Here is a 12,951-nt window from a genome sequence, read left to right on the forward strand (position 1 = left end):
GGGTTTACCAGGAAAGTTTTCCAACATTCAGCTCCTTTGAAATGCCCTGCAAGCATACTTTAGTTACTCTAGAATGGGTTTACCTTAGCAGGAAAATTTGTGATATTTCTCTATTATTTGTGTAGAAAGCAAAATTTGGATCCAAGGACATTGGGGCAGAAATTTTTCTACTAGCAATTGGATAATGAATCGATTTTTCTAAGTATTAGAATAAATAAAAAGAAAATAATTCTCCATAATTTAACAAATATATTATTTATGACTCAGTGATATATTTATAATTTTTGAGTATGTTTATAAAATTTCAACTAAAGATAACCAAAATAAACTACCCTTTGCTTATAATCAATTTCAGAGCAGCAAACCACCCCAGGGTGAGGGATAGGGGTGTTGTGAGGCCATTTTGGGTGTAACACAATAATATTGAATAAAAGAAAAGCAAACATGAGTGGAAAATGATGTTTCATGAAAGGATATTAATTGTTAATGGGGACAAAAGGTAAATAAGAAAATGAATTTACTTTTCCATCAGAAAAGCAAGACCTACATTTTTCCTTGGCAATCAATCAAAGTAATGATGCTTTAATTACAAAAGATTTCATAAGAATATTTTACAAGTAATAGAAATAGAAGGATCAGAAATTTATTGCAACAAGTTCTTCATTTAGGTTTACATTTTCCAATAAAGTGTCAGAAGGCAAGCTTAATGAAATGATTTTTAAGTGTGGAATAAAAATTAAAGGCATTTATAAACTGGAATGATTTAAATGAGAGGCTGGGCATACAAAAGTTGGCATGTGATCATCACAGAAACATCAAATCAACAAATCTGATAGCTGTTGTGAGAAATACAAACACACTAGGTTCTAATAGTCATTGATTTGAGAAAAAAATATATAAGAAAATAGGCCCTTTAGCAATGAAAACAACTCAACTATTAATGTACTTAAGAATTTTTTATTTTTTTCATGTTTGCAATTTATTTTCCTGTATTCCATTAAAGCAGAATGGTGCTGAACCCCAAATGAGATATTTCGGTTGGCCAGTTTACCAAGTTTGAGATTTGAAACCATAAGTGCATTGATGGAGAGCACGTGTTTTTTCTTTTTAATGGAAGGATTTGAAGTAGGATATCACTTAAAATATATGTAATCTTCCATTAGAAATGAAGGTGACCCTATAATATCTGATCCAAGCAGGTGGTTTTTTATTCATATTCTGTACTTTTGATAATGCATAGTGATACGTAATAACTATTGAGTCACCGCCCAATAACAAAGTTCAAAATATAGCTTGAGAGCTGTGGAACAATAGGCAGTCATTTCCTTGGTAGTTCTTATTAAATATTTTTAAAGAAATAAAAAATGTAAAAGCAGATTATTACATTTTCCTGATATATATTTTTACTCATGAGAGATTGTTGTCAGAAGTCAAGGTATGTCTTACTATATGTCCTAAATCCTGTCTATTTTACAATACACTAAATATTATTATTACCTATAGATACCATGGGACTCTTTGTGAATAATGGCTTCCAGTCCTCTTACAGAGTTGCATATGAAAATGTTATCAATGAGCTGAAGAATCTGGAATTAATAATTTTGCAACATTATAACAAATAGGTAGTCCTGATGTTTTGTTCTTAGTTTAATATATCAAATATATTTCATTGCTTACATTAGAGTAGCAGATTGAAAACATCTGCTCACTTGCCACTATTCCACCAGCAGCTGAAAATCTCAGCTCATTTTCCATAGGCCTGTATGTACCAGGGCTATAATCCAGCTGCTGAGGCTTGATATGGGGCCAGATTAATACTCAAGAGCCTTTGAAATGGAAATAGTGTTTTCTTGCCAAAAATTTGAACAATGATAGACTCCGTTTGCTGTTCCCTTCACTCTCCTCTCTTCTTTACCACCTTCACAACCTGATTAACTTGCCCCCTCCTATGGTCCCCTCCATTCTGTCTTTACAGCTCCGTCACCTGTCATGACAATTAAGAAGGACCGGACATCGGGAAACAGCATCTCTTTATCCTGGCAAGAACCCGAACACCCTAATGGGATCATATTGGACTACGAGGTCAAATACTATGAAAAGGTGGGGAGCTGAAGCGATGGGGTTGGGTTGTGCAGGGGAAGAGGATACCTACTCATGAGCTGTGCTCTTGCAAAGAAATGAATGGCATTGCTGAGAAGTAGTAGGGCTTTGTTTAAATCAGTGGTCATGTGGTACCTTTGACTTATATGTAAAGACAGGTTCAGAAATTATTCATGGAATATCCCCCATTCTACTTCAATGCGCCACAGCAGAGATGTTACTACCAAACTAAAGACATCTAGTTATGGTATTAGAAATGGCAGTTATGGCCGTGGCTGTTTTGGCTTAGTGGTGAGAATGTTGGCTCTCGCACTGAAGAAAGGTCCTGGGTTCAATCCTGGCCAAAGGCATTCATCTCGGTTGTGGGCTCCATTGCAACCCTGGTAGGGGCTCCTGAAAGAGGCAACCAATTGATGTGTCTGCCTCACATCAAGGTTTCTCTATCCCTCTCTCTCCCTCTCCTTTCCTCTTTCTGATATCAATAAAGATATATTAAAAAAAACACACAACCTGTTGCTCTACCAACTATTTCATAGTGATTCCTTAACCCATTGATAAACTGTTCATTAGTTCATTGCCTTAAATCATCATTAGTTGACCTGCACATTCACATGCATTTTATTCAATACAGAGAGGAACATTGAACTAATAATAATGTATTATTACTGAACTAACGAAGAAAAGCTTTCTTGACTTTGTACAAGAGAATTTAGAAGACTGGAGTTGGTGTGTAAGTCTGCCTCACATCATAAAATTATGGTTCAGTAATGAAATTATAAAAAATAGGTGCATGGTTATTTGTAAGTAGAATTTAAACCATGATATTTCATTACTAAATAACACTTATTTCTCCCTGGTTGTAAATTATGGTGAGGTTTGAAAGCAAGATGTATTCAAACCTTGTCATAAAAGTTGGGTGGTTGTATAGCTACTAATATGAATACAACATATTTGTGTATTTGTTGCACTTTACAAAGTATTGTAAACTGAGTTAAAAATAAATTGTGCATTATATAGTCATTTATATTTTATAGAACACTTCTACATATATTATTTAATTGAGAGCTGTTGGAAAATCCTATGAAAGTGGGCAAATAGGCTTTTTTCACAAATAAGAAAATTGGGAGTCAGTGAAGTTATTTGAGTTTCTCACACCCTCCCTGCTAATAAACATTAGGTCTCTGTTTTGAATCCCGGCAGCCATGACTCCTCATCAGTAAGTTTTTCCCTGTATGACCTGCCTCCCCCTACACAACAATGGACCTTTAGAGACATGAGAATTAGTGGTATGATCAGTTGCACAAAAGGCATAATGTATGAACATTTCTTTGCAAATGTAGGTATATTTTTATTGAAGTTAACCTGTTTCACAAGCATGATGCCATTTTCTTCTTACTGCCTTCCCCCTCCCCCGCCACACACAGAAAAGGTGTATCTCTTCTCATTAAAAAGAAGCGAGGCCTAATGAACTTCAGTGTGCCAAATCATAGTGTAAATAAGTTATCTCCTGGCTTTCAGTGATCCTGTACAGTACTGGGTGCTGTCAAATACTCATCTGATCAAGATCTTCTGTTTTTGAAAAGTGTGATGAAATAACCTGTGGAAACAGGAGAATCCATGTTACAGATGATGCGACAAAATAAAATAAAAAAAGTAGTGATGAGCTAGTTCAGAAGGGGTTAAATCAGCAGGACCACAAAACACCCATCCTTTAGAACTATGGGTATAGATCTAAAAAGTATAATGAATCTACATTCATATCTTTTGCAAATATAAAAAACATTCTGAACTTATTTTATACTCCACCAACAAAGCACAGTACACAAAGTTATTTTTAAACAATATTAACCAATGCAGGGGGAAAAAATGGCTAAATCTACTTACTGTTTCTTAGGCACTTTAAATTTTGATATATACATGTAATATTATTCTATATATATGTATATAAGTATTTATAGCACACATACCTAAATTTAAAAGTTATTTCCCTATATATGATGCTTAGAAATATTGTTTTACTCGATTTTAACCTCTGTGAGAGCTATTTCATTAACAAATGAAATATTTTTTCTATAAAATAAATATATTTGACTCTCTTCATTATTAAATATATCAACTCCAAGTCTATCTAATATATAACTAGCATCTTTAACAGAAAAGTATGTGTAACCTACAACGTTATTTCTGCAGTGCTCTATGTAGTGTCAGTTAAGGATAAGCATTATTCCATCTTACTCGCTCCAGGCCCACCCGAGATACAGGGACATTTCACAGTCACTCAAAACCAAGCTATCCATAAAGTGCTCAGGATGTTAGAGGAAAAAAATGTAAATCTATGTAAATCCAATTTCTGTAAACAAAGCTTGACACAAAACGTCTTTACTATTAACATGTAGTGAGAATCTGTTAATGTACAATGTGAATCTCCTGGAGGAGATTTCTTTTTTTAAAAATATCTTTATTGATTTCAGAGAGAGGAAGGGAGAGGGAGAGAGAGAAACATCAATGATGAGAGAGTCATTGAGCGGCTGCCTCCTGCACGCCCCACACTGGGGATCGAGCCCGAAACCCGGGCATGTGCCCTGACCAGGAATCGAACCCCGATCTCCGGGTTCCTAGGTCGATGCTCAACCGTTGAACCACGTCCGGCCGGGCTGGAGGAGATTCTTATGAGAAAATATTTCTAGACTTTCATCTGGAAATTTTTGTTTCTACGTTCAGTGCAAATACAACACAACTCAGTTGTTGCTGAGAAAGTTATTATTATAGAGCTACATATAGAACTTTGATTTTTTTAAGTTTAATATTTTACAATCGATAGACTATTTCCTATCTGAGAATCAGTGGGGCATGTTTATTAGGTTTAATTCAAAGGGATATTTTCTTCTTTGTAAATTTATTCTTTTAATTAGGTTGAAAATTTTAGCCTTGGCTTTGAAGAGAACAGATTTTTGCTCAGAGATTCACTATTTGATAAGAATGAAAACTAACTTTTCTGCTTTATATGCAGCACACAATTCATTATATCCAAATTAGTAAACTCGAAATAGTTTTATCTTTAAAAATGCCTTCAGAGAGTGAAATGATTATCATGTCTCTTTTATCTGCCTATGCTCTGTATAAAATTTTAAAATAATTGTTTTTAAATGATTCACCTTTTTACCATTTGATACATTATAAAGATTTGATTTTAACGTGATCTTTCTTACCTCAAAGCAGGAGCAAGAGACAAGTTATACCATTCTGAGGGCAAGAGGCACAAATGTCACCATCAGTAGCCTCAAGCCCGACACTACGTATGTATTCCAAATCCGGGCCCGCACAGCAGCCGGCTACGGGACCAACAGCCGCAAGTTTGAGTTCGAAACCAGTCCAGACTGTATGTATGATTTCAATGCAGTGTCATGGGGGGGGCGGGGGCTATGTTGCAAAGGTGTGTCTGATCATTCATTCTCACTCTCCCTAAGTTTTAACTGAGTGCGATACATTGAAAGTATATTGCTTGGAATATTTAAAAATTTGCATAACATTGGGCCTGGGTATTTATGTTTGGATATGCATTGTAGTTTTTCCCCCCTTTTACAAATCAAATATATTATAATGTCTGGAATGCTTCTAGTTTTCTATTAGTCGTAAAATGCTTTCAGGAGCATTAAGTAGTATGGTAACACGCTTCCAGTACCTGCTAATCCAGATATTCCAGGTTCATTGAATGATTCAATTAGTCACCAAAAAACCTTTCTGATCCCTGAGAGTCTTAATTTTGTTTAAATCTTTAACTCAGTCAACCTTGTATCACTTGGAGATTAAGGATTTTCTAAAATCTGATTTATCATCTCATTCACATTCACAAACTATTTAGATAGTCCCATCTGTTTGATCCCAAATGTGGCTAAATTTGGTCTAAAATTGACAAACATTATCCCAATAATATCCTCTTTTTCTCTGAATGCATTTGCTCATAATAGAAGAGCTCTCTGCTAAAACATAATTTTTAAAAAGATAAAATCGTGGCTATGGTACTAATATAAAGTGAACACAAGCTAAAATTTTATTTGACCTAATTAATGAAACTAATAAAAGATTAAAATTGGTTCAAAGGAGTATTTGGAGAATAGATACATATACAAACATATACAAATGTGTGTGTGTGTGTGTGTGTGTGTGTGTGTGTGTGTGTGTGTTTGTATGTGTGTAGGAAATCAGGAATACTTCAATTTAATAACAGACCCCAAACTGGTTAATATCCTATAGGAAAATAAATGTAATGAGTGGGATTATCTCATCCACAGCACACATCCATTACATCTCTATTGAATAAGTGTCACTCTAATTGTAACAGAAAAATCATATACATCACTATAACTTCTCTTCAACTTAAATTTACAGCTGTAAAATAGCTTAGAAATAATCAAAGGTGAACACCCTTTAGAAACAACTTATCCAGGAAGGATATGGTTATTCCCAGCCCTCCACTGAAAGGAAGCCCAGTAATCTCTTATGACTGTTCTAATTTATTATTTTCCCCTGGCACTTATATTTTCTATTATATAATTATGTTGTTTATGATATAAAAATCACATTGTTATTGGTATAATGATATTTTTGAGCCCAAATTTTATACCGAATAGAAACATTCAGGATTAACAAAAAATTATAAACACTGTTTAAGTGATAGAGTAAATATTTTATGGCATACTTTTTGTCAGACAATTAGAAATGTGCTTATAATAACAAGCTGTACATTCCAAGAAGTACTGAGAGTCCAGTGTTCTTAGAAGTCATAGGCTCAAGCTGAAACCTGACAGTTCTATTTGGAGGAGAGCTGCTATCCCCAAATCTCTCAAATGAACAATGTTTAAAACAACTTTAATATTTTAGATAACACAATAACAAAATATAATTGCAATTTAGCATTAGTAATTCTAAACATTTTCATATTTTTTAACTGGTACAAAGATAGTTTCTTGGTTGAAATGATTGTAGATTGTCTTTTATTAAACTTTCATATGGTTTTTAGAATTAATAACAACAAAAGCTATGTTTGATTTACCAAGATTGATCCCAAATCACAGAAATAGAAAAAGCAAATGCTTATTATATCCTGTGGTATAAATTAGGCACATTGGAGGTAGGAATGTCAGATCACCATTAGATCAACCTCTATTATATTGATGCCTTATTTTGGAATATCAACCTAATCTTGTATGTTCTTAATTAGCCCTAACCCTATCTGATCAGTAAATTTGTAAAAACAACAACAAATTCCAAAATTCTAATGTAATTACAGATTTTCCACAGATATTGCTGTGGTTGTGTCATCCATGAACTTCTAATGAGGCTTAGGGTCTGAGACTTAAGGAATATTCCATTTAAAAACTGTAGATTCTTACGATTTTAGCCAAATAAGTTTTATATTTGTAGCACTTACATTGACTGAGAGAGAGCAGATAAAAAGGGGATAAAAAGAAAAATACAAACTTTTTAACATCTGCTTCTCCAGTTATAAAAAAAAGTTGAGTTGCACAGTTTGTTTTGTTAAAAAATATAAATTTACTCTTACTGCTTTACCATAGAATTCTTCCAGACTTTAAATATAGATGAAAAATAGTGCCCATTGTTTTAAGGGAAAGGAGATAAAATCAATTCTCACTCCATTTTTTAAAATGAAAATGATATACAATTGACCTTTGAACAGCTCGGGGGCTGGGGTGCGGACCACCTGTGTAGTCAAAAATCCACACATAATTTAAATCGGTCCTCTGCAGAGGCAGATTCCCAACCACAAATTAAAAATACGTATTCATAAAAGACTCTAAAACGTTGACTCTTCTTTGTTATATATTGATATTTAATAGATATTAAAAAAAGACATGTTTAGGTTTCTGTAAGTTTGCTTTTTCCTCTGGTTTTCATGTTTAAAAATCACATGAAAAGTTCTTATTCATAACACACAAACATTTCTTAGTTGAATATAGCGTATTTTAAGCTGGAATTCAGAGAACATTTTCTGAACTTGATTTATAGTAAAGGTATGGAGGCAGAGTGAAGCATATATTTTCAAAGGTGATTTAAAATGTTTTACTTTTTATATATCAGTGATTTAAATTTACAATCACCTTCCTTGAACAGATGAGGAAACTGAGACATAGACTGGTTAAGTAAGCTTTCCGAAGTCACACGACGGGTGGGTGACGGGTCTAGAACCCATATGTTTATGTGACAGTATAATCATAGCATTTTAATAAACATTTTATTTGATCCTGTTCTGAAAGCTACTCAGACACTATTATTTATTTTTATACACAGTCTATGACACAGAATTTATGATTTTTTTCTGAGGTTGCATGGTGAATAAGTGGGGTCAATGAGCCTGCAATCTCCAGATTGTGGGTTACTACTGATTCAGTGCTGCCATTTACATACTAAGGGAAAAGATGTTAAACTGAGTCATAGAAAATATAGAATGTATAAGAGTCAAAGGACTTTCCTAGAGTAAAGGCACCATCCACCGAAGCCGGGCGTACAGCAATAAGGCAGGTTTGGGAAAGCAGACAGTCCATCTGTCTGGAAACCATCAGTGGGCAGAAACTGTACCCTCAATAGAGTACTTATGGTGACTGAATCAATTATTATTTGTAAAGTGCTTACAATATTCCTTGGTTTACTAGGTAGTGTGTATGTGTGTGTGTCTATATAATAGTGCATAATTTGAACATCAAAGGAATTTCAAGAACAAAAATATGGCGAGTAAAGTTAAGTTTTGGAATTGGAGGATTCTGTGGATATTACTATCCAAGAAGATGAGTCCAGGAAACAATTTAATTAATAAGCACTCCTGGATGCTTCCCACCTCCTTTACATTGTTTTTAATAAGTTGGTATGCAGCAACTTTAATCTCTTAGACCCTATTATTAGAGGGCATTAAGGCACCCTGACAAAAGAGTAGAATCACTATATAGAGAATTCTGTATACCAGAATTAAACAATCTTACCTTATTTTGTAGAAAATAGCACACTTTTGCTAGTTTTTTTCACTGGGGGGATGAAATACTAAAAATATATAACATTTATTAAACACTTACTATGTGTTTGTCACTGTTCTAAGTGTTTTTGCTTTATTAACTCATTTAATCCTTACATCATGTTATGTCACACAGCAAATAAGTACAAATCTATGAATTCTGGTTCAGGAGAGTGAGCTCACAAGCAGTGGATGTAGGGAGAGAAATTCGACACGATGCTACTTGAAATAGGGGGAGCGTTTTGCTTGTGGGAAAACATTTAAATTGAATTTCTAAGACATGTAATAGATATCAACTTTTAACAGCATGCCATGTAAAATTATTAAACAACTTTGTAACACACTTTTTTAAAAAATATATTTTTATTGATTTTAGAGGGAGGAAGGGAGAGAGAGAGAGATAGAAACATCAGTGATGAGTCATTGATCGGCTGCCTCCTGCACCGCCCCCCACTGGGGATGAAGCCTGCAACCCGGGCATGAGCCCTGACGGGGGATCGAACCTTGATCTCCTGGATCATAGATAGATGCTCAATCCCTGAGGCACTAACACACTTTTAATCAATATTATTTGTTCAAATGTTTGCTCATTTCAGTAACAAACAATGATCTGATTTTGTATGTGCTTTTCATAGTCTCTGGGATCCATAGATATTTACAGCTAGTGGAAATGGCAGAGAAGTCTGAGTTCGTCCTGTCTTGGACAGAAAAAGAAACAGTCTGCTTTCTTCTCTCATGTTTCCCCTCCTGATTTTGCTCACCTTTATTTTTAAAACTGGCTAAGATCTACCAGAGTATTCAGAACTTGCTGCTCTCTATAAGATATGATAGTACACAACATGAAAAGCATAAGAGAGAGTTATTATTATATGTTTATGGAGATTATTGAATTGCTAGGTTAAGTTATTCGACAAATTATTCACATATCTATAGCAAAGGGCTAGGGATGCATCACTTCAGGTGTTTAGGAAGCAGATATTAAGACAGAATAAAGGAAGTTTTTTATGGGGAAATACAGAGGACCAGGAAAGGGGTGGAGCAGGAGTGGGCACAGCTCCTCAGACTGAGATGCACTCAGCCGTCTGTGAAGAGAGGGGGGACAGGGAAGGGTGGAGGGGGAGGAGCCTCAGGCAGCAGTGTAGCTCTGAGGGTCTCCCCAATTCGGTGGGGCGCCCCCGAGTGAAGGAGCCCTGTCCCGGGCAGACTCTGGCTGGCTCCAGGCCCCGTGCCACGTGCAGTCACTGAGGAGGCCTGGCCTGTGCGTGGAGGCTGCGGGGCCTGAAGGTGCAGCAGCTGGAGGCCGTCCGCCCACCGAGGCAGGCGGCGGGCAGATCCAAGCAGGCACTCCCGGCACTGCCACAGTGGTGTAAACAATAGCTCGCCGGTAGGAAAGAATAAAGGGCAGCAACAGTTTATGTTACGAGTGTGCAGGCCATCTTGCAGGCCCGGAGCTCTTTTTTTAAATGCTTGGAAAACTTCTAACGGGCTATCAGCCATGTTTCTTTTTTTGCATCATTTAACTAGTCCTAAAACTTCATTATTTTAGAGAAACCTTCCAGGCATAGATTTTGATCATGTTGAGATGATGACATTGGCTTTCTCCTGGGGAGGCAATGGTGTTCAAATAACCAAATTCACTCCTCTAAGCTCTTCTTTTTTACATCATTTGTTCAAGCAGCTTTACCACAAAAGGAATATAGGTTAAAGTATGAGCAAATAAAAGGGTTGTTCCAGGAACTGCATGTGTTTAGAAAGTCTAGAGATAGGACATTCATGGAGTTTGTTAGCAGATGAAGCTGGGGATTGAGACAGGGGACAGATTTTTAAGGAGCTTTACATTTTCTGCTACAGAACTTGCAAAAATTTTATGCATGAGATTATATGATCAAATTCATGGTTTAGAAAGAGTACTCTGGTTGCCAGGGAAAGGGAATGGCAATTAGGTGGAGACTAATAAGGAATTTTTCATTGTAATCCAGAAGAGAAAGACATAACTGAGATATTTAAAAGGACTTTGTGATTAACCAGATATGGAATGGTCAGGAGAGGGGGTGGACAAGGTCATGGTCCACATGTTTGTTACCAAACCTTGTGGTCTGCGATCACCTGCATCAGCATCACTGGGAGCTCATAAGGAATGCACAGTCTCAGACCCCAATCCAGACTCACTGAATTAGAAACTGCTTTTTCCTAAAGATACTCAAGTGGTTTGTATGAACATTGAGAGGCATTGGTATAGTCAAGGATCAGTGAACTTCCTGTGAAGGCCTAGATAGTAAATGTTTTAGGCTTTGTGTATTATTATATAGTATCTGTTGCTTCTACCCTACTTGGCTATTTATTACAGCATAAAAACAGCCATAAACAATACACAAATAAATGAATGTGTCCAGAACAGTTTTATTTTTGGACACCAAAATTTAAATTTTATAAAATTTTCATATCACAAAAGCTTCTCGTTTTGACTTTTTACAACCTTTAAGAAATGTAAAACCATTCTAAGCTCCTGAGTTATACCAAAGCTGATGGCAGGCCAGACTTTGCTCCTGGGTGATTTTTGCCAACACTTTGTGAGTGAATGAGTGATGGGCCATTTACAAAGGCAGGGAATGCACAGAGCGGAACAGCTCATTGGTGGTATATGTTGAGGCCCATAAGACAGGTATTTTACCACCTTTTAAGTAAATGGAGATATTGGAGACCAAACGACCTTAATTAGGACACTTTTATAATTGCATTCTGAGGAATCTTCTCTCTTCTTTGTGTTGTACTTCTGCTAACTTGTGGTCGAGCCATTGAGTTTCTTGCCACTGAGGACTACAGAAAGCAGTCCAGCACCTTTCACACAGGAGGCACTCAAGCAGTATTTGATTGACACCATTGAAACAGAATATTTAATCTTATTAATTATAAATTTCAAGCAGAATTATAGGAAATGTCTATTTTTTATTGAAGAATTACTTCTACATTATATCAGACAGTAGCCATATTTCTGGTGAAAGCCGGATAAAAATGCCTGAACTGAGCAGATTTTCCAGGCAGGCGTTAGTGATGATGCGCTGATCCTGGCCTCTAAAGCTGTCCCTCCTCCGCCTCGCAGCTTTCTCCATCTCGGGGGAAAACAGCCAAGTGGTCATGATTGCCATTTCCGCGGCCGTGGCGATCATCCTGCTCACCGTGGTCACCTACGTTTTGATCGGACGGTGAGTCCACAGCCTGTTTTCTGACTTGCTTTCATTCTTGCTTGGCCTGTCCCTGCGATCGCTGCTAAAACTGAGGTGTGGTCACTAATGTACTTGAACAAATCAGAATGTCTCCACTGGCATTCTAGATCTTTTCTCTTCCCTTTCTTTTGTTTCCACATCTTCAGTTTTTCTTTTCTTTTTTTTTTCCCATTACATTCCAACCCCAGCTTCCAATACACATCCCTCCTCTTCTCTCTTTTGAACTCATTCCCACTTTTTACTTGTGTTTTTTTCCAATGATCCCTTCACTCTTCAAATATGCACCACATTTCCCTGACGCTTTCTCACCCAGAACATGGTAACGCTGCACAGCTCCAATCGCTAACAATGGAGGCCTCACCTTTCATTCATTCTAACAGCAGTTGTTAAAAAAAAATACTATAAACACCTTCTAAGGCCATTATAAAAACTCGACTGAAGGGGTCTGCACAGTGGGGAAGCAACCCTACCTGTCTCCTCATTAGGCAGCTCTCCAGGGTCCCCAGAGAAAGGGGCTTTCTATAGAGGGTTTAGAAAATAGGAGGCCATTAAACTTTCACTAAAGCATTTAATTGTTTAAGAAAAATGCTGCGTATTTTGTGC

The 12,951-nt window shown here is 36.3% G+C and overlaps 1 protein-coding gene across 1 annotated transcript in view; it reads left to right on the top strand.

Moving 5' to 3' along the window:
* EPHA3 (EPH receptor A3) overlaps nt 1–12,951 on the top strand; it is a 320,590-nt gene that overhangs the window by 242,523 nt on the left and 65,116 nt on the right. The window contains exons 6-8 of the mRNA XM_087818109.1: nt 1,976–2,100; nt 5,317–5,479; nt 12,225–12,327. Of these exons, the coding sequence (XP_087674235.1) occupies nt 1,976–2,100; nt 5,317–5,479; nt 12,225–12,327 (391 nt within the window). The remainder of the gene's footprint in view (nt 1–1,975; nt 2,101–5,316; nt 5,480–12,224; nt 12,328–12,951) is intronic.

The sequence above is a fragment of the Miniopterus natalensis genome, chromosome 6 (assembly GCF_054644295.1).
Source record: "Miniopterus natalensis isolate mMinNat1 chromosome 6, mMinNat1.hap1, whole genome shotgun sequence".
NCBI classification, from domain to species: Eukaryota; Metazoa; Chordata; class Mammalia; order Chiroptera; family Miniopteridae; genus Miniopterus; species Miniopterus natalensis.